This window comes from Garra rufa, chromosome 10, assembly GCF_049309525.1.
Source record: "Garra rufa chromosome 10, GarRuf1.0, whole genome shotgun sequence".
NCBI classification, from domain to species: domain Eukaryota; kingdom Metazoa; phylum Chordata; class Actinopteri; order Cypriniformes; family Cyprinidae; genus Garra; species Garra rufa.
Window position 1 is genome coordinate 21,967,757 of NC_133370.1, and position 22,241 is coordinate 21,989,997.

The window sequence follows — 22,241 nt, forward strand, 5'->3', positions numbered from 1 at the left end:
TCTTCACTTAATATCCTAATGATTTTTGGCGTAAAAGAAAAAACGATAAATGTACACAATATATTTTTGGCTATTGCTATAAATATTCTCGTGTTACTTAAGACTGGGGTCTATGGTCACATTATGTTAAAGGGATAGTTTACCCAAAATGAAAAATCTGTCATTATTTTGTCACCCTCATGTCATTCTAAGCCTGTATGACTTTCTTCAGTGGAACACAAAAGAAGATATTTTGTAAACTGTTGTTTTGTCCATATAATGAAAATAAAAAAGGGTTCAGTGCTGTTTTGGACCCCAAAGACTTTAACTGTATGAACAAATACAGTTGAAACGTTCTTCAAAATATTATTTGTGTTCTACAGAAGAATGAAGTCATACAGATTTTAAGTGACATGAGAGCAATGATAACAGAATTTTCATTTCTGTGTGAACTATCTCTGGACCACCTTTTTTTTTATTATTATTGAGATTTATACAACATCTGAAAGTTGATGTTAGGGTAGAACCATATTTGTCCGGGATACAACTATTTGAAAATCTGGAATCTGAGGGTGCAAAAAATCTTTTTTTTATTTAATATTGAGAAAATCACCTTTAAATTTGTCGAAATGAATATTGTTAAGGTTTTGGGGTTCAGGGTCTCAAACAGTGTAGACCATCAGGAGCAGTGATCTTAAACAATTACACCAGGCTAGAGGGTTTTGCATTATTCAGAAGTATTTGTAATAGACTTAATCTGAGTGGGCAACCGAATCAAAAGGTTTGGATCTGGAACACGGCTGATTGTAACAGGTAGGAAAGAGTGTCCGAATTTCCTCAAACACATAAAATAATATAATTTCTCGGTAAAAACTTTGCCTCCTTTTGATTATTGGTGCTCAATTAATCGGCTTGTTTACTTAAAAAAGGATAAAAGGATATGTGACAAATCACAAAACCAAGGGTAATTTTTTTTAAATTGAGAAGTCTGAAAGCTGAATAATGGAAATAAACTTTCTATTGGTTTATGGTTCTTTAGGATAGGACAATATTTGAAAAACTGAAATCTGAGGGTGCAAAAAAAATCTAAATATTGAGAAAATCACAGTTAAAGTGAAGTTTTCCATCAAAAATTAAGTTTTGAAACATTAACAGTAGGAAATTTACAATATATCAACATGGAACATGATCTTTACTTAATATCCTAATGATTTTTTGCGTAAAAGAAAAATCAATAATGTACACAATATATTTTGGGCTGTTGCTAAAGATATACCCGTGCTACTTAAGACTGGTTTTGTGGTCCAGGGTCACATATGTTAAAGGGATAGTTTACCCAAAATGAAAAATCTGTCATTATTTTCTCACCCTCATGTCATTCTAAACCTGTATGACTTTCTTCTGTGAAACACAAAAAGAAGATATTTTGTAAACTGTTTTTTTGCCCATAATAGTGAAAATAAAAAGGGGTTCAGTGTTGTTTTAGACCCAAGTGACCTTAACTGTACGAACAAAATATCCTTTGTGTTCTAAAGAAGGATAAAGTCATACAGATTTTGAGTGGCATGAGAGCGATGATAACAGAATTTTAATTTCTGTCCCTTTAGAATTTTAATTTAATCCCTTTAAAATGTGACCCTGGACCATAAAACCAGTCATAAGGGTAATTTTTTATTTTAATAGCGATTTATTATCTGAAAGCTGGTGTTAGGGTAGAACTGTTTGTTACTTCTTCCTGCCCAGGTACTACAGATGAAATTTAGCTTGTAGCTAATTCTGGTACAGCTGAGGGCCATGCACTGTCCCTGTTAAATAAACAAACAAATAAATAAATAAATAAAACCATATTTGTCCGAGATACAACTATTTAAAAATCTGTAATTTGAAGGTGCAAAAAAATCTAAATATTTAGAAAATCACCTTTAAATTGGTCCAAATGAATTTCTTAGCAATGCATTTTACTAATCAAAAATTAAGTTTTGATATATTTACGGTAGGAAATTTACAAAAAATCTCCATGAAATAATCTTTATTTAATATCCTAATGATTTTTGGCAAAAAAGGAAAAATAATTTGGACCCATATAATGTATTGTTGGCTATTGCTACAAATATACCTGTAAGGTTTTGTGGTCCAGGGTCACAAACAGAAACAGTGTAGACCTTCAGGAGCAGTGATCTTAAACAATTATACCAGGCTAGAAGGTCTTCCATTATTTAGAAGTATTTGTAATAGACTTGATCTGAGTGGGCAACTTAATTAAAAGATTTGGATCTGGAACACGGCTGATTGTAACAGGTAGGAATTTCCTCAAATGCATAAAATTATGTAATTTCTAAGTAAAAACTTTGCCTTTTTGCTTATTTGCTTACTGCTACTCAATAAATCCTTTGTTTGCTTAAAAAGTTAGAAAAAAAAATGTGACGGACCACAAAACCAAGGGTTATTTTTTTAAGTTGAGAAGTCTGAAAGCTGAATAATGGAAATAAACTTTCTATTAATGTATGGTTCGTTAGGATAGGACAATATTTGAAAAACTGAAATCTGAGGATGCAAAAAATCTAAATCTAAAAAATCGATATATTTTTGCTATAGCTACAGACATACCCGTGCTACTTAAGACTGGTTTTGTGGTCCAGGGTCACATAAGTTAAGGTATGGTTTACCCAAAATAAAAATTGTCATTATTTTCTCCGTCTCATGTCATTCTAAGCCTGTATAACTTTCTTCTGCGAAACACAAAAGAAGGTATTTTGTAAACTGTTTTTTTTTTGTTCATATAGTGTAAATAAAAAGGGGTTCAGTGCTGTTATAGACCCCAATGACTTTAACTGTATGAACAAAAACAGTTGAAACATTCTTTAAAATATTCTGTGTGTTCTGCAGAAGAATAAAGTCATATAGATTTTGAGTGGCATGAGAGCAATGATAAAAAAAAAAAAAATCTGTGTGAACTATCACTTTAAAATGTGACTCTGGACCTCAAAACCAGTCATAAGGGTAATTTTTTATTTATTTTTTATTGAGATTTATATATTATCTGAAAGCTGATGTTAGGGTAGAACCATATTTGTCCGAGATACAACTATTTGAAAATCTGGAATCTGAAGGTGCAAAAAAATCTAAATATTGAGAAAATCACCTTTAAAGTTGTTCTTAGCAATGCATATTACTAATCAAAAATTGAGTTTTGATATATTTACGGTAGGAAATTTACTAAGTATCTCCATAGAACATGACCTTTATTTAATATCCTAATGATTTTTGGCATAAAGGAAAAATAATTTGGACCCATACAATGTGTTGTTGGCTACTGCTACAAATATACCCGTGCTACTTAAGGTTTTGTGGTTCAGGGTCTCAAATAGTGTAGACCATCAGGAGCAGTAATCTTAAAATAGAAGGTTTTGCATTTTAGAAGTATTTGTAATAGATTTAATCTGAGTGGGCTACGACATCAAAAGGTTTGGATCTGGAACAGGGCTTGTTGTAACCAAGCGTGTCAGAATTTCCTCAAACGCATAAAATGACATAATTTCTATGTAAAAACTTTGCCTCCTTTTGCTTATTTTCGCATTGATCACTGAAGCTATGTTTAACATTTGTTTCTCTTTAGAATCAGGCAAAGACAAAGCCATAGCACCAAAGTTGTCTGGATATCTACCAAAAGAAAACCCTGACAAACATGGCAAACAGACAATGTTATGCCAGGCCAGTGGCATGTTTCCTGACTTGGTGAGATTTGCATGGAAAAAAAAAGATGCAGGAACATGGAAGGATGTATCAGAGGGAGAAGTTGTCGAGCAGAGGAATGAAAGTCCAGTCTCTGTGACAAGTATGTTGATTTTGGATAAAGACAAGGCCAAAAACGACAACTACCAATGCAATGTTTTCCATGAGGGAGGCGCTGACAAACCCCAAAGTCTTGAAATGAAGAAAGGTAATTTGAAGAAACTGATTTACTACAGTCATATGTGTTAATAAAGGTGTGTGTGTGTTTTGCATTTTAATTTTTGTCATTGTATTTTTATATTTTAGGTGACAGTAAGGAACAGACAAAGGAATCCAAAGATGATGATCAGAACCCAACATGTCCACCCAGCACTGGGGATCCCATAAAAAAGGAAATGTCAGGTGAATAAAGAAAAATAAATGGATAAATGTATATACATTTTGGATAAAGATAAATTTGGATGGATTTTTAACTATTTTTGTATTTTGAAATCTTTGAAAAATTTGCAAGCCAACGTTTAAAGTAATACTTTTTTGCCTGGATCAGTTAAAATCAGAGTATAATCATTTGTATATTTTCTTTTTATGCTTCACAAAGTAATTTAACCGACTATTATTATTATTATTATTATTATTATTATTATTAACATCGTTAACATTAGTTAATGCACTGTTGACAAACAACAACAAACAATTAACGACTGTATTTTTATTAAATAACATTAACAGATTAAAAGTGTAATAAAAGTGTTATTCATTATTCATTGTTCATTTCATGTTAGTTAATACATTAACTAATGTTAACTAATGACACCGTATTGTAAAGTGTTATTAAAAAATGTACATTGTCAAAACATTCATGCCAAAACATTTAATCTACATAAATTGTTACCTAAACATAATGTGCACAGATATTTATATGATTTTCATATAATAATTTAACTGTGTTTTTTGCTTTATTACAGGAGATTCAGAGCAAATATCCAGCATGCCCCTGTTGGTTTATGCATATGGTGCCATGCTCATGAAGAATGGTTTATTTTTTTTCGTTGTGTCTATATTTCTAATAAAGAGAAGAGCTGGAAAGAAAGATGAAAGTTCTTAGAGACTGAATGCATAAGATAAATATCAAGCAAGCACATTTCACCGATTAAAGAACAGATGCATATCTGCAGCAGTATTATCTCTGCTTAAATGTATTGCTTTTAAATTCATAGTAGATCTGCTTTGCACAATTTAATTTTGCATCTGTGAATTGCAGTTTTTTTTATTTTTAAAAATATACAATGTACCCAATTTTTAAATGTTTTGTTTTTCAATTGTAATCTGTTTTTGTTGCATTCTCAGAATTTATTAAATAAAATATTCTCAAAAAATGTTGTCTTTATGTGTGTTGTAAAATGAATTCTTTACAAATGCACTTTTTCCAATTATGAATAATTACACTCTTTTAATAAATCATGCTTGTATCAGAGGTTATCTTAAAAATAAAATGAAATTATCATATAAAAAGATGATTGCCTTTATCCATTTTATTATTGATAAATTAAAACACCAATAAAATACAGTATATATCAGATAAGTATTTAATCAGGTGCCAATAATCATAAAAGTAGTATAATAATACTAAACTTGACTATTATGTCTGCTAATTTTTTTTTGTGCCTGATTTACTGCTTTAAAAAACAACACTTTACGTCTTTATACACTACCAGTCAAAAGTTTTTGAACAGTAAGATTTTTAACGTTTTAGGCTCACCAAGCCTGCATCTGATCCAAAGTACAGCAAAACAGTACAATTTTGAAATATTTTAAAATAACCTTTATTATTATTATTATTATTATTATCATCAATATTTATTCTTTGATGAATAGAAAGATTCATATATCACCATTTTTTTAAAAAAACTGTTGTATTACACATTATACCATTCCAAAGCTTGAAGTCAGTTTAATTTAACAATACATTTTATAATTTAAATTTAAAATGTTTACATGTAAATTATGTTTAAAAATGAATGTTTTTGAGCAAGAAATCAGAAATCATGTGACTGGTGTAATGATGCTAAAAATTCAGCTTTAAAATCACAGGAATAATTTACATTTCAAAATATTTTCAAATAGAAAAAGAGTTATTTTAAATAGTAAAAATATTTAAAATGTGACTGTTTTGCTGTACTTTGGTTAAAATAAATGCATGCTTGGTGAGCAGAAGAGAATTCATTAAAAAACATTAAAAATCTTACTGTTTAATTAGGTGCATATAGTTGTTATCAACGTCATGGCAAATACTATAATATAATAATAATAATAATTATAATAATAATACTAAACTTGACTATTATGTCTGCTAAATTACCGCCTAAAATACAATTGTACTTTAAAAACAAATAAACAGTATTGAACAGTAGGATTTTTACTCACCAAACCTGCATTTGGTCTAAAGTACAGCAAAAACGGTAACATTTTAAAATATTTTTACTATTTAAAATAATTATTTTCTATTTAAATATATTTTAAAATGTAATTTATCTCTGTGATCTGGAGTAATGATGCTGAAAATGTAGCTACATTTTCAGCATCATTCCTCCAGACTTCAATGCCACATGATTCTTCAGAAATCATTCTAATTTGCTGATCTGCGGTTTAAGAAACATTTATTATTCTTATTATCAATATTTAAAACTCTAAATTTTTTCAGGATTCTTTGATTAATAGAAAAGAATCAAAGATCACAATTTATCTGAAATAAAAAAACCTTTGTAACATTATATACAACACCATTCAAACGCTTGGAGTCAGTAGAATTTAATAATAAATGTTTACGTTTTAAATGTAAATGTTTAAATGTAAATTGTGTTTAATAATACATATTTTTGAAGCAGATTCAGAATATTAGAATGATTTCTGAAGGATCGTGTGACTGGAGTAATGATGCTAAAAATTCAGCTTTGAAATCACAGGAATACATTACATTTTAAAATATATTAAAATAAAAAACAATTATTTTAAATAGTACAAATATTCAAAATCTGACTGTTTTGCTGTACTTTGGATCAAATAAATCTAGGCTTGGTGAGCAGAAAAAACTTCTTTAAAAAAATCTTACTGTTCAAAAACTTTTGACTGGTAGTGTATAGATTACTACGCTACAAAAGAGCATTTCTTTATTCTGTTTTAATGCATTAATGAAGTTCAAAGACCAAACCCTGTACATGACTGAAAACATCATGATGGTGATTGAAACTGCTGCGGTAGGAAAATGTGGTTGTTTATGTACACACCGCAGGCGGAGGCGCTTACTGGAAAGAAAACATGCAGCAGTTTAACCACAGCATGATTGGCTGATAATTTATTAGCGTCTGCAGGGTGTTTGTCTTGTTAATCTAAGCTGTTATTTGTGGGCGAGGAGGTTGCACTATCCGTGAGAGCGCAAACTGACTCTCAGCTGGGGTTTCCGCTCACTTGCGCTCGCTTTCAGGCGGTAAAAACTGCATAGAGACTCGCATTTCATAAAAACAGTAACTGTTTTAATGCATAACAAAAGAAGAATACAATCTGCCATCATCCTGCATATTTGAGGCTTTGTGATAAGTACATACTGTATGGAGATTCTCAAATTATTTAACGAATAACCTGCACCAGCTACATAAGCCCTTATTCAGTAAGCACGGCACAAGTAAACTTAACAGGAAGTAGATTTAACTTAAGATGATTTAGGAATGCTTACTGAAGAGGAGCCAAAACAAACATTAAAACATATTACACATCCATGCATCATCACAAGTCATATATTTCTTCATTTTAGTGCATTTCATGCAAAACTAGACTTTATTTTGCAAGTAAATCAAGCCTCTCTGTTCATTCCAGAAACTCACAGACTGGTAGAAAAAGCACAAAAAAAAAACAAAAAAAAAAAACACACTGATAAGAGGCAGTGCAGACCTGAGACTAAACTGCTATTCACATTTAGGTCCTCTCCAGTGATGTATGTGAGATCAGACGCATAACAATGTTAATACACATTTAGAGCTCGTGGCGTAAACGTAAGGCGGCTCTGGTTGTTACACAGAAGCATTTGAAAAGCGTCGTGTGAAAACAAGCTAAGTCGTGTTCAACACTGATATCATTTGATGATTAAGTTCAGTATACACATTAAAAATCCTTCATTTTATCAATCTGTACTGCTATAGTTTTGTTCAGTGGAAAAAAATTATGCACTAAGAGTTTGTGTGGGCATATAAACCGATAAACAAACTGCTGATCATGGCGATGGTGGATCGAAGGCAGAGTGACTGTCTATTTTGGGTCACCCGTGTACAAAAACCCATTTTAAGACACACGGCTCGAGGTCGAGCGGCGCTAGAAGAGGCTGTTGTACTCTGAAAGTCAGTGTTTCATCTGAGCTCCTGATGAAAAAGCAAAATAAATTTTTTAGATTGCGTGGATTAGATGAAGTGAGGAAAGAAAAACATTTTTATTGAATAACTTTTAATGTTGTCTAACTATTTTTATATAATACCTGTTAGACGATGGGCTTCTCTAGATCATGTTTATCATCAAGGTCTTCATCCGAGTCTAAAGAAGCAAAAAATCATGTTTGGTGTGATTAACACTGATATATGCAAACAGAAAATGGCTGTTGTTTGCACACAACAAACAAGCTTAAAAACACCAGTGAGGATGTTTTTATCAATGCACAAGGTAGATAATATTCATAAAAATATTAAAATATAAATTTTATTTTATATATTATTAAAGTAAACATGGAAATATATTATGGTTTCTATTTTAATATACTTTAAAATACAATTTATTCCTGTGATGCTGAATTTTTTAGTCGTCAGTGTCACATGATCATTCAGAAATCATTCTAATATGCTGATTTATTATCAGTGATGAAAACAGTTGTGCTGCTTAATACTTTTTTGGAACCTGTGGTACTTTTTTCAGGATTATTTGATTAATATAGAGTAACAAGTTAAAAAGAAGAGCATTTATTCAAAATAGAAATCTTTACTAACAATATATTGCTATCACCTTCATAAATAAAAGTATTAATACCATCTAAAAACGAAAGAATAAAAATGTACTGACTTCAAACTTTTAAACAAGAGTGCATATTGTTAGAAAAGATTCCTATTTTAAATAAATGCTGCTCTTTTGAACTTTTTATACATCAAAGAATCCTGAAAAAATATCAGATGTTCCAAAAAATATTAGGTAGCACAACTGTTTTCAACATTGATAATAAATCAGCATATTACAATGATTTCTGAAGGCTCATGTGACACTGAAGACTAGAGTAAGGATGCTGAAAATTTTGCTTTGATCACAAGAAGAAAATTAAATTTTAAAGTATATTACAATATGGAATGTCACAATATACATTTTTTGTCTGTATTTTTGATCAAATAAACGCAGCCTTGATGATCATAAGAAATGTCTTTTAAAAGAAAAACGTTCAACATCATACCGATCCCAAACTTTAAAATAAAACCATTTATTCATATTAGAATAAATTTAAATATTAACCAAGTATTTATTCCTTTTAGAAGCCCTGTTTACTAAGATGCACACCATCTGAATAAAAGCAGCACAGTAAAGTAATCATTTTTAAGGCTGTGAATCTAAAGAACACAAAGGCATAGAGCAATGCAAAGACGTGTGATAATTTAGAATTATTGCATGAAATATTAAAGGGACACATACTGTAGCAATGCCAAAAAGAGTTAAGTTGCTCAAAAAAGACTAGACACTGCCGATTCAATTACCAGGGGGGTGTTCCATAAACCAAGTTTACCAAATAAGTCAAGCTTGTTTCAGTTAGTCCGACTTATTTTCAGCCAAATCAAGTGACAATAAGTCAGACTAACTGAAATCAGCCTGACTTATTTGGTAAACTTGGTTTATGGAACACCCCCCAGGAAGTACAAAGAATCAAAACAAAATAAGAAGCAAAAACAAAATAAGAAAAGCTATTAAACTAAAAATACTGTTAGAAATAGAAAATAGAAAAAAAACAACTATATATCTACTGAAGAATTATTTTAGGATTTGTTGGTGAGATTTTGTTTGTAAGATTATAAATGTTTTTACTGTCACTTTGGATCAGCTTAATGCATTAATCCTTGTTAAATAAAAATATTAATTTCTTTTTAAAAAATCCTACCCCAAACTGCTTTTTACTGACCCCAAACTGTGAACATTAATATATATACACACACACACACACACACACAAATATATATATATATATATATATATATATATATATATATATATATATATATATATAGTACAATGAGACAAAATTGTTGTTCAATGTTTTTATTGAACATTGATGATTTTGTGTGAATATAAATATAAATCATAAAAGTGGTTTGTTTTGTTTAAGCATTTTTAAATGTATGAGACAAGGTGGTCCTTTCACCAAATCACCTGCATTGGGCAAAATTCACAAAATATTTATACAAATACTAAAGTAATACGTTTAAAACGGTTTCAAATAGAAAGTTAGTTGTTCAAAACAATCATTTTAGCAAAGTCTGTACTATTTTCTGTTTATTTTGATAAAATATTTAATTCAATTAATATACTGTTATTAAAATGTATATTTTAATTTAAATTTAATTTAATAAAAAAAAGATTCTGAGAGCACTGAAGGAGATGCCATAATAATTTAATGTAGCTTTACAGTAGTACCAATAAATATGATATTTTGGTAACACTTTACAATAAGGTTCATTAGTTAAAATTAACATTAGTTAACATGAACTAAAAATAATCAATACTTCTACAGCATTTATTAATCTTAGTGAATCTTAATTGCATTATTTACTAATGCGTTATTAAAACCACAAGTTGTGTTTGTAAACATTAGTTAATGCACAGTGAACTAACATTAACAAAGACTAGTGAATAGTGTAATAAATGCAGTTAACACTTTACAATAAGGTTCATTAGTTAACATTAGTTAACCACATTAGTTAACATGAACTAAGAATGAACTGCACTTATACAGCATTTATTAATCTTTGTTAATGTTAATTTCAATATTTACTAATGCATTATTAAAATTTTGTTAACATTAGTTAATGCAGTGTGAACTAACATGAACAAACAATGAACAACTGTATTTCCGTTAACTAACGTTAATAAAGATTAGTAAATACAGTAACAAATGTATTTCTCATGGTTAGTTCATGTTAGTTAATACATTAACTAAGGTTTAACTAATGAACCTTATTGTAAAGTGTTACCTAAATGCATTGTCAGTTGTTTTTTCGTGTCCTTTAATACATTAACTAATGTTAACAAGTGACACCTTATTGTAAAGTGTTACCAATATTTTATTTTGTGATATGATATGATTAATATCATATTTTCCTACATGATGGTTTTATTATAAATACGATGATTATATCTAAGGTGGACACCTAAACTAATATATGACATTTGCCATAGAAATAATCAACTTTAGTGTCTATAACATATAAAATTATAATAAAGCAAAACCTACAATTTATTAATAGGAAATGGTGTATTTTCCCAAGGCTCTTTAATACAGCTGCAACACCTCTAAATACAATTTTCCTTGAATATCTTAAACCGCTCACCGCAGTGCACCTGAGCTCTGACAGTGGCATTTCCTGGAAAATACGTGTCTGTTAATGCTGTATAAACACGGCGACAACATCATATCGCTCTTTTGTAACTGTGATCAGTTTAAATAAACTATGACTACCAAAAATGTAGCAAACGTCAAAAAAAAAAAAAAACATGCTGCAAAGTCATTATCGTGTGACAGAAATAGACAAACAAGTTAATACTACTTGTAAAAGACATGATTGTAAATTTCCATGTTGCCCTGAGAACCATTTCCATTTTTGTCCCACTAGTACTAAACAGTTATCAAGTTATTACCTGCCATGGACTCCGGAGGCGAGTAGAATTGGCCATCTGTAACAGGCCCTGGGTATAAAAGAGGTTCTCGATCTTGCGCATTCTGCACTGAAAGATACCCTATCACACAGGACACACGTGTTAACATGTTAACACACCATGATATTGACATAATGTAAGAACAAAGGAGTCACACTCAGCATAAGTTATAATGTCAACTATGTCCATTAGCCTTTACTGATCATGTTTGCCCGTTTCATTGCAATTCGATTTTAGATGCTCACTGATTTCATCACCAGCCTCCTGGGGAAGAACTTTGAAGTCCAGCAGCCACGTCTCTATCCATGCCAGAATGAAGGAGATAATGGGTAACAAATACCCAAACGCTCCTTGTGATAGAAGCTGGACAACAGAAGCACATTTTTGAGTTAAAGCAAAAAGAATATAAATCGCAAATAAAAAAATTGAATGAAAAACAAATCATACCTTTGATACAACTACTTTCACTATTAAGAAACCAGTGGTGACTGCTGTAGTTATCTGTAATGAAGAAATGTGGAGATATGATGATCATTACATTAGTATTTACAACTTTTAAAACTATATGTGACCCTGGACCACAAAACCAGTCTTAAGTCGCTGGGGTATATTTGTAGCAATAGCCAAAAATGCATTGTATGGGTCAAAATTATTGATTTTTCTTTTATGCCAAAAATCATTAGGAAATTAAGTAAAGATCATGTTCCATGAAGATTTTTTCATTTTTTCTACTGTAAATATATCAAAATGTAATTTTTGATCAGTAATATGCATTGTTAAGAACCTAATTTGGACAACTTTAAAGGTGATTTTCTCAGGATTTAGATTTTTTTGCACCCTCAGATTCCAGGTTTTCAAATAGATGTATCTTGGCCAAATATTGTCCTATCCTAACAAACCATACATCAATAGAAAGCTTATTTATTGAGCTTTCATATGATGTATATATCTCAGTTTTGTCAAATTTAACCTTATGAATGGTTTTGTCGTCCAGGGTCACATATAGTTATATGTTTAAGTAAAGCTCAGTCGAACTGTTTTGAGCAAGCAGCTCATGTTAGGTACTGAACAAATTTCTAGCATGTTTTTAATGAGTAAAGCAACAGAGCTCTCTGGTGGAGAATAGAGGAATATAAAGTAAAGGCCTCTTACCGCAATGGCCCACCAATGGCGCAGTTTGCAGACTGCATAGGCCAAAATCAAGGCTGCGAAACGGAACACAGCCAAAAGCTAAAGAGAGAAACATTCACATGTTAATATCATCATATATATACACAACATATACCATTTACATATTAACCTTAATGACATTTACAGTATAATCTTACGAAAGATTTCCATTTAATATAAATGCTGTTCTTTTTCTTTAACGTGGCAGTAAGCCTATGGGCAAGGCTTCCGGTTCATTAGTCGCTATATGGAATTAACAGGAAGAATAAGAAAACAGTAAAACTGCGTGCATTACAAACCAGTGTGTTCATATTTAAGATAATACATTAAAATAATATGGTAAGACACACCAATCTGCAATATCAAGCAGCAAAACGAGTTGTTTTTTGCAGCTTGTAGAAAAAATAATAGCTGGACATGGATGAGACCAGAAGTCAGACCCATACATTTCAAAATGGCTGCGCCTGCTCTTATGGCAAAAATATGGTGGATTTATCAAAGAATACATGAAATAATATCATGCTTTCCACAAAACTATTAAGCATTTGTTTTCAGCAGTGATAATAAAAAATGTTTCTTGACCACTGTTTCTTGGCTGCTGAAAATTCAGCTTTGCCATCACAGGAATAAATTACATTTTAAAAATAGGCCTACATAAAAACTGAAAACATTTTAAATTGTAGTAATTTTACAATATTACTCTATTTTTGCAGCCTTGGTGACCATTAAAGACTGAACACTTTTCTATGGTAGTATAAGTGTGTTCTGCTCACCAAGCCTGCATTTATTTGATCCAAAGTACAGCAAAGCAGTAATATTGTGAAATATTTTTACTATTTAAAATAACTGCTTTCTAAGTGAATATAATTTAAAATGTAATTTATTCCTGTGATTAAATATTTTTAGCATCATTACTCCAGCCTTAAGTGACACACGATCCTTTAGAAATCATTTAAGTTTTATTATTATTAATATTTAAAACAATTGAGTTATTTTAAGGATTCTTTGATGAATAGAAAAATCCAAAGATCTGAAATAAAAAGCTTTTGTAACATTATGCACTATACCACTCAAAAGATGGAGACAGTATAATTTATAAGTTAGAGAAATTAATACTTTTATTTTGCAAGTATGCTTTAAATTGAGGTGATGATAAAGACATTTATAATGTTTCTGTTTCAGACAAATGCTGTTCTTCTGAACTTCCTATTCATAAAAGAAACCTAAAATTTCTAAAATAAAATAAAAAAAACTACTCAGCTGTTCAAATCAGAATATTAGAATGATTTCTGAAAAATCATGTGACTGAAGTAATGATGCTAAAAAATCAGCTTTGAAATCACAGGAATAAATAACATTTTAAAATATATTCAAATAGAAAACAGTTAATAATACAACTATTTTACTGTTTTTGCTGTACATTGGATCAAATAAATGCAGGCTTTGTAAGGATAATAGACTTTTTTAAAACATTAAACATTTTTCTGTTCAAAAACATTTGACTGGTAGTGTACATAATACACTTACATGTTCTGTCAACCTTTCAGGACTGGTTTATCAACATTTCATTAAAATGACTTGTTACATTAAAGAATGCAGTCAGGTAGCATTTTAAAAATGGCAACACTGTGTATTAAAATAAATCTAGGCCACCAGCAGCTTACAGGGCAAAGTCTACCATATTATTTCCTAAATGCAAAGTTGTATTGAAAAAAAAAGGAACAAGAACAACAGTGTTTTTTTTTAACCCAGCATGACACTATGGCAGGAACTCTCACATTTAAACAATTGAAGATAAAGTTTTTAAACTAATTTTAGTGTGCCAAAGAACAACTAGATGTGTATATAACATAAAATTAGATTAGATCAGATTAGATTCAACTTCATTGTGCAGAGTACAAGTACAGAACCAATACAATGCAGTTAGCATCTAACCAGAAGTGCAAATAGCAATATGTATATAACTAAATACACACTACCGATCAAAAGTTTGAACACACTTCCCCATTAATGAGAAAGGGGAAGTGCGTCCAAACTTTTAACTGGTAGTGTAAAGATATGCATGTATATATGTATGTATATACAATAAGATTTTTATGTTTTATGTCAAATTAAGATTTTTGATGAAATCTGAGAGCTTTCTGACCCTGCATAGGCAGCATTGCAACTGAAATAGTTCATGTGACATCAGTTCAACGATAATTTTATGAAGCTACAAGACTTTTTTGTGCAAAGAGAAAGAAAACAAAAATAATACAACTTAATTTAACAATTCTTCTCCTTCAAGTCACGTCCTCCACCATTATAGAGAGTACCACAAGTCCACATGCTGTCCATGCAGGGTCAGAAAGCTCTTGGATTTTGTCAAAAATATCTTAATTTATCTACAATTTACCAAAGGCCTAATCTAAGCCCTATCTGTGAAACCAGGCCTACGTTTTCCTGGACAGAAACTATGTGGTTTGAAAGAGCGTGAGTGAGGTCATATTTCAAGTTAGAAGAGTCATCTTTAAAAAGGGAACTGTGGGATGAACTGTCCACAGTATTTTACCACAACCAGTTTTATCATAATTCACACCTTTAAAAGCTGGTGATTTCCCTGCTAAAGCATGAAAATGTAATATATCTTAAAGAGAAGGTCCTGTTTACTTGTCCAATATGTTAGGAATTCCCAAACCTTTTGTCAACCAAACCCATCTGACCTAAAATATTTACATGAAATCCCTTCTCAAAATAGAAGCTAATATTTCAGAAATAAAGGGTATTGTATAGGCCAGTACTTACAAATATGTCAAAAAATGATTTGTGGTAATCATACTCCACCACCTCTTTTTTCAGCTGCTCTTGTATGCCTCCATTCACCTGGAGAAACATAAACAAAAATGTAGTGCAACTAAATCAGTGCTACACTGGAGTTTTCTCACATATATTTCAAGGCATCATTAATGATATCTAGTGGAAATGTATTACTACAACATACATTGAGCTCAATGATCCACAGCAAGGTGACGAACAAAAGGTCGAAGGTCACAAACAAGCAAAATGTTCTTCGGACATCAGAGATGCACTTCTTCTCTCCTCCTTCATAGGACTCGATACGGGCAGAAATGGGTGTTGAGTTAATGTTGCCCACACCCCCTATAGTGGCCCGGGAACCCACACTGCTGCTGCATTGGCTGTCCATGGCTCGTGTCACTCCATTCACACTCACTCGTCTGGAGAATGAGACTCTGTAGTCATGCCTAGTTCTGAAAGCACACACAAAGTGGAGGCATTTTACACAGTGATCAAAGGTTTATAGTTTTTACGGCCACTTGTTAAAAAAATTGTGGCATCTCAACATCAACAAACCACCAAACATCCTGTGTCTAGTCACTAGGCGGATATAGTAAAAAAAAAAGAAAAAGAAAAAAAAAAAGTGATGAAACATTAACACCAATTATAGAGTGCAACAGTTGCGTTCCAGATATAAAAACTACATTCATTTTATACATAGGGGAAGTTATTTTAATGATAATTTTTAAAACGGTGAGTTAAAATATCGTTGATTGAAGGTATATGCTTTTGTTGAAGCCACAGTCTGCATCATTTCAACTTATTTTTAAACAAGCTTGTTTAACAGCAGTATTCCAGGTGAAAACTACATTACCCATGATTCATGTCCACCATTTAGAGAATCGAAACAAGCAAATTGCACCAAAAGAACACTTTATTTCAAAATAACTGTTAAATGTTGTTTCTTTATTCATAATTAACACCTTTAAATCAATATTTTTCTATTCATCTGTTTTTAATTTGATTATGTCCTTTGGAATGCTTCATGGGATTATAGTTCTTTTTCTTATTAAAACTGTTAAACAATCTTGTCTTTTCAGTCCAAAAACTTTTTGTATCAAATCAAAGTTTGTAATGTTGTAATTGTTGTAGCTGATTGGTTTGGTTCATAACTTACAATTTTTTTTAACAGAGATATGTGGGGAAAAATGAATGGGATAAATACTTCAGAATCAGAACCAAGTTTGTTGAAAAGTTAGGTTGGCACTGTTGCCCTCTATTACACTTCTCTCTGGAATACTATATCCTGATTGGTCAAACAAGGCATTTAGCTGTAAAATATTTCGAATAATATTAATAACCCGCTTGTCCATATTTTATTTATTCGCATGTAATAAGCAGGATAATACAATCGTGATGGTGAATTAATCCTGCTAAAATCAATAAGGCTTGCTATAATAAAATTTTGATCACAAATGCTAGGACTGTAAATAGTGAATAGTAACTAGGCATGAAAATGTAGTCCAGCAAGTCTTATCAGGAAGTATATATATAAAAAGTAAAAAAGTAAAAAAAAAAAAAAAAGAGTCAAGAGTTTAAGAGAACAGCAACTGTCTGTTTGGTTACTGAGACAAGTTCCTCTTATTTGTCATTTACCAAAAACAACGAGCTCAGGAATTCTCATGCCTTATGGGCTGCATTGTTTGCATATCACTCTGTATAAGACAGACCTAACCACACAAGGCAGGCAGGATATTTGCTTCCCCAAAAAAGACTTATACATGAGAAGAAGTGACCTGACTTTTTGCTGAAATTCCTATTATTCTGGACTACCCTTACTGACAATACAGTTACAGTAACTTATGGGAAATTTGACTTCATTGCTTTCATGACTCTAGCTGATATGGTGATACAAAATGGACTTGGTTCCTTTTCTAATATGGAAAATAAAAGTATACAACGCAAATAACTCAAACTAACTATGTTAGTTTGTGTTTATGCTGTGAACTGGTTACTTCAGAGCTCTGCCAAACCAATATATAACGTTAAGCTATAGGTTAGCATGATAATATAGCAGTATGACAGGATAAGCAACGCAAATTTCTCAAAATGTGAAACACAGTGTCATAATTACACATTACAAATGTCTATCATGCTAACTAAAACGTTAACAAGCGAAATTAACAATCATAGACTCTCTTAAAAACAATCTATCTGGTTACATCGAGTCGATTTACAGAACATTAACGTACAGGTTCAGTTCTTGTCGTATTAGCTTTGGTTTATCAAAATAAATGTGAGCTGTCGATCATGTCGCTTACCTTGCTATGCAATCTCATAAAAGTACGCCTTGTTTTACAGTCAACCGATAAATCAGCGAGGATCTACCTGTGTCGTTAAAAAATCCGCACCATCTGATGACTTTCGCTTCAGTCATACAGGAAATAGTGTGATGTTGTTTTGGAAAGGGAATTCTGGGATATGTAGTAGAACCCGGAAATGTATCAGACCTACGACAACATTTTAAATGTATGAATTTCATTTAATTATTTTTTAATAATTAAACGATTGAACGAATTACATTTTAATATTTTTAGTTTCTTCATTTTGAACAATATCCATCTTATTTTTTCTGTAAGAGTGGGTGCGGCCTTTTTAAGTGGGGTCTGGCTTCCGGTCTCATCCCTGTCCAGCTATTTTTAGCTGTACGAAACAGCTCATTTGGCGGCTTGATTTTGCAAATTGGTCCATATTACCATATTAATTTAATGTATTATCTTAATTATAAACACATTTTTTTCCGTTTACTTTACGTTGTTATTCTTCTCACTGTTTTCTTACAGTGGCTAATTAACCGTAACTCTCGCCCATAGACTTACTTATTGAAGAATAAGGTATAATTTCAGTATTTCTTTTGTGAAAACTTTAATGGGATATTTAATGCCTGAAATGCAACGACATATAGATGTTTTAGTCTTTGAGTCACTGTATTCTTGTAAGATGCTATAAAATATTACTTAATAACATTATGTTATCAAGACATACACTACCATTCAAACATTTTTTAACAGTAAGATTTTTAATGTTTCTTAAAGTCTCTTCTGCTTAGCAATCCTGCATTTATTTGATCCAAAGCAGAGCAAAATTTCTAAAATTGAGAAATATTTTTACTATTTAAAATAACTGTTTTCTGTTTTAATATATTTTAAAATGTCATTTATTCCAGTGATTTTAAAGCTGAATTTTTAGCATCACTACTCCATTCACATGATCCTTCAGAAACCAATATTCTGATTTGCTGCTCAAAAAAACATTTATTATTATTTCTTTGAAAACAGCTGAGTAGAATTTTTTCAGGTTGGTTTGGTGAATAAAAAGTTCAGAAGAACAGCATACCTTCAAATTTGACTGTTTTTGTTGTACTTTGGAACAAATAAATGCAGGCTTGGTAAGCAGAAGAGACTTCTTTAAAAAAAACATCTTACTATTCAAAAACTTATGACTGAGCGTATACAGCCAGGTCTTTATTTCACATAGACTTGAGCAAAAACGCAATTCTTTTATTAAAATATGTACTCATCTACAGCTATTTTGCTGAAGTTTTTGTCTGTCTTAAAAAAGGTATATACTGTTAAATAATTTTTGCTTAACAACAGTGAAAGAAAGGTAAACAATTTTATTTAAATCAGAATTCCAGAAGTTTCTTTAACAACATTTGAAAACAAACTGTAAGCATCCACACTGTAAATCATTTTAAAGACTAAATAAAATAAGAAGTAGATAAACAGAATGTTAACTGTCAAACAAAAAAATGAAGTGCTACATTAGTTCAACCTGTATCAGCACAAGATACAATTGTAATTTGCCCACAATGTGGCATATTGAAAATGAGGCTTCAATAATATGAGGCACAGTTCACACTGTAAATCAACAACTACTGAACTTTAAACCGGCATTCATTGTACATTTCAAAGCTGATTATATTGAACAGTACCTGCACTCATTTCATGTGCTATGTCGGTGTAATATTTATTTAGAAGCTGTTTATTTAAGCCTGCTGTGTTATGGTTAATGTATATTGCAATGTAATGCAAAGCATGGTGTTCAGCAGTCAGACGTCATCTTCTCAGTCAGAGCTGTTTGGCAGGTGCTGGGTGGGTCGAACACCCCAGGGTCACTAATGCCCAGCTGAAGGTCAAAGAAGCGAGTGGACGTGGTCACACTACTGTTTTTGGCGTATGTCTCCTGCACAGGATAGCAGTCCTTCAGAGTGTACACACCAACCCAAGCTTCATCTGTGAAAGACAGAAAAAATGGGCAGACCATGCAAATCAGGATCACATTAGAGGTTCCTTATAAGAAAAATCAAGGCATGTGTGATATACAAAATACTTCTGGTTCATTAGCCGCTATAATGAAATAGCAATAAGAATAACAACATGCAGTAAACAGTAAAACGGTTTGCACTACAAACCAGTGTGTTCATAATTAAGAAAATGTATTAAAATAGACACCAATTTGCAATATCAAGCAGGAAAAGAAGCTGCTTTGTACAGCTAAAAATAGCTGGATGCAGATGAGACCAGAAGCCAGACCCATAAAATTTACCCATTCTTACATGTAGAAAAAGGTGGATTTTAAACATACTTTTGCGAGCTGGTTTCCGATCAGACCATTCTTGGACCTCGATCATGTCTCCAGGTCCTCCAATGAAGTACTGGTCCTCGTATGTGGAGTTCAGGGGAATATCATAAGGGTCCCAGGCCTCCGTCAGAGCGATCTTTGCACACTGCTTAGTAATTTCCTCAATTTGGAAAAGCACTCCACTCTTGAACAAGTAGATGTACTCAAAGAACCTCAAAGACAATTGCACAATGCAAATACTTTTAATGCAAGCAACTTTGAGTTTTTTCAATACAATTTAAATCAGTTATATTGATACAATTGTGTTTGGTCATTCTAATTTCGACAATGATAAATCATTCGCATCCAAAACGGTAAAAAATTGCTCAAGCAGTCATTAGATTTTGGACATTTACTTGAGAAGCAAAATGACCATGTCTTTTTTTTGACCAATCAAAAGTTTTTGAACAGTAAGATTTTTATGAAAGTCTAATCTGATCTGCAAAATTGTAAAATATTTGTACATTCTTGCTAAATAAAAGTATTAATTAATTTCTATCATTTCTTTCCCCAAAACAGCAAATCAGCATATTAGAATGATTTCTGAAGGATCATGTAACACTGAAGACAGGAGTGATGATGCTGAAAATTTACCTTTATTCAGAGGAATAAATTACATTTTAAAAATATATTCAAATAGAAAGTTATTTTAAATAGTATAGATATTTCACAATATTACTGCTTTTGCTGTATTTTAGATCAAATAAATGCATGGTGAGCAGAAGAGAATTATTTAAAAAACATTAAAAATCTTACTGTTCAGAAACGTTTGACGTGTACATTCTCATTTTGCTTCTTAGCTAAATTTAAATCGATTTAAAAATGTTTAGATAGCAAGACAAAAATAGCATATTGAGTAATAATAATAATAATAAACATTTGCAGTGATAAGAACGCGTATTTCATAGTACTTCTCGTACTTCTTACATGGTGTGTGTCCTGTTTTCTGCTCCAGGACCCTAATTCGCTGATTCTGTGCATCATATGAGACCGCTGCCCTTGTGTTTCGCCCCGTCCCGTGGTCATATTGAACGGTCCGACCCTCCCACTGTAACGGCGCTAGACAGGGCTGCGGCGCTGCCGCTACTGACGGTGGAAAGCCCAGACAAGGCACCATCGCGGACAATGAGATTACTAGTGCAAAAACAACAAAGCCTGGCATATCTGTTGGTGCAAAACTATAATTACAAGAGATTTAAATAGTCACATAGATATTCAAAGGCCTGTGAGTGAAGTAGAGGTTTTCCAGAAAGTGTCTGCGCCGGTGCCTAATCCAAAATGACAATATACACCAGCGTCCATGTCACAAACACGTCGGAAACACTGATTGGTCAGATATATCCAACCGCATGACAAACCCAGATAATTATTTTCCACTAGCTGAAAAAAAATATTAGGCCAAGATCGATTTTTATTACTAAAATGTATTCCTAACAATAACATAATTTATTAATAATTATAATATTAAAACATTATTTGTAGCCGTTTCTGTAGAAACGAACCATATATGATTTCACTATAATAATAATGATTATCAGCAATAATAACAATAGGTTAATAAATGTATTATCCATGTTTAATATCAGCGTGTTTAATGTATTATTTACATTTTTGTTGTAAGGAACCGTAAGAATTTGTTTTAAAAACGACTCTTCTTCTCGCCAAGCCTCCATTTATTTGATACAAAATACAGCAAGAGCAGTAATATTGTGAAATATTTTTACTATTTAAAATAACTGCTTTCTATTTGAATATTTTTTTTAAATGTAATTTTTCTGCGATTAAATCAAAATTTTCAGCATCAGTTTTGTGTCACATGAATCAGCATATTAGAATAATTTCTGAAGGATCATGTGACATGATCCTTCAGAAATTATTCTAATATGCTGATTTGCTGTTCAAAAAAACATTTTATTATTATTATCGATATTTAAAACAGTTGAGTACATTTTTTTATT

At 31.5% G+C, this 22,241-nt stretch overlaps 3 protein-coding genes across 3 annotated transcripts in view; 1 reads left to right on the forward strand and 2 right to left on the reverse strand.

Moving 5' to 3' along the window:
• Nucleotides 1-5,053, forward strand: part of LOC141343965 (immunoglobulin kappa light chain-like) — a 41,477-nt gene extending 36,424 nt beyond the window's left edge. Inside the window, exons 4-6 of the mRNA XM_073848671.1 lie at nucleotides 3,596-3,919; nucleotides 4,018-4,113; nucleotides 4,677-5,053. Of these exons, the coding sequence (XP_073704772.1) occupies nucleotides 3,596-3,919; nucleotides 4,018-4,113; nucleotides 4,677-4,816 (560 nt within the window). The 3' untranslated portion in view covers nucleotides 4,817-5,053. The remainder of the gene's footprint in view (nucleotides 1-3,595; nucleotides 3,920-4,017; nucleotides 4,114-4,676) is intronic.
• Nucleotides 5,054-7,219: 2,166 nt separating this feature from the next.
• Nucleotides 7,220-18,042, reverse strand: stard3nl (STARD3 N-terminal like). Its single transcript, XM_073849557.1, has 9 exons — nucleotides 17,922-18,042; nucleotides 15,806-16,073; nucleotides 15,610-15,687; nucleotides 12,808-12,885; nucleotides 12,103-12,156; nucleotides 11,901-12,018; nucleotides 11,638-11,736; nucleotides 8,234-8,289; nucleotides 7,220-8,120 (listed from the first exon to the last, which is right to left on the reverse strand). Exons 2-8 carry the CDS (start codon nucleotides 16,007-16,009, stop codon nucleotides 8,237-8,239), a joined length of 684 nt encoding a protein of 227 aa, XP_073705658.1. The 5' UTR covers nucleotides 16,010-16,073; nucleotides 17,922-18,042; the 3' UTR covers nucleotides 7,220-8,120; nucleotides 8,234-8,236.
• A 1,214-nt stretch (nucleotides 18,043-19,256) lies between these two features.
• On the reverse strand, nucleotides 19,257-21,570 carry epdr1 (ependymin related 1). The gene is made up of 3 exons (XM_073849685.1): nucleotides 21,204-21,570; nucleotides 20,248-20,456; nucleotides 19,257-19,895 (listed from the first exon to the last, which is right to left on the reverse strand). The coding sequence occupies exons 1-3, from the start codon at nucleotides 21,443-21,445 to the stop codon at nucleotides 19,705-19,707; spliced, it is 642 nt and encodes a 213-aa protein (XP_073705786.1). The 5' UTR covers nucleotides 21,446-21,570; the 3' UTR covers nucleotides 19,257-19,704.
• Between the last annotated feature and the right edge of the window lie 671 nt (nucleotides 21,571-22,241).

What these genes read in the sequence shown, in the direction of transcription:
- stard3nl (XM_073849557.1), bottom strand. Translation starts at nt 16,009, where the DNA reads ATGGACAGCCAATGCAGCAGCAGTGTGGGTTCCCGGGCCACTATAGGG. An exon ending in TGAAAGTAGTTGTATCAAAG is followed by an intron (nt 12,019 to 12,102) that starts GTATGATTTGTT and finishes TCTGTTGTCCAG; the next exon opens with CTTCTATCACAAGGAGCGTT. An exon ending in GGAGGCTGGTGATGAAATCA is followed by an intron (nt 11,737 to 11,900) that starts GTGAGCATCTAA and finishes CCTGTGTGATAG; the next exon opens with GGTATCTTTCAGTGCAGAAT.
- epdr1 (XM_073849685.1), bottom strand. Translation starts at nt 21,445, where the DNA reads ATGCCAGGCTTTGTTGTTTTTGCACTAGTAATCTCATTGTCCGCGATG. An exon ending in GGACACACACCATGTAAGAA is followed by an intron (nt 20,457 to 21,203) that starts GTACGAGAAGTA and finishes ATTGTCTTTGAG; the next exon opens with GTTCTTTGAGTACATCTACT. An exon ending in TCGGAAACCAGCTCGCAAAA is followed by an intron (nt 19,896 to 20,247) that starts GTATGTTTAAAA and finishes TGTCTTTCACAG; the next exon opens with ATGAAGCTTGGGTTGGTGTG.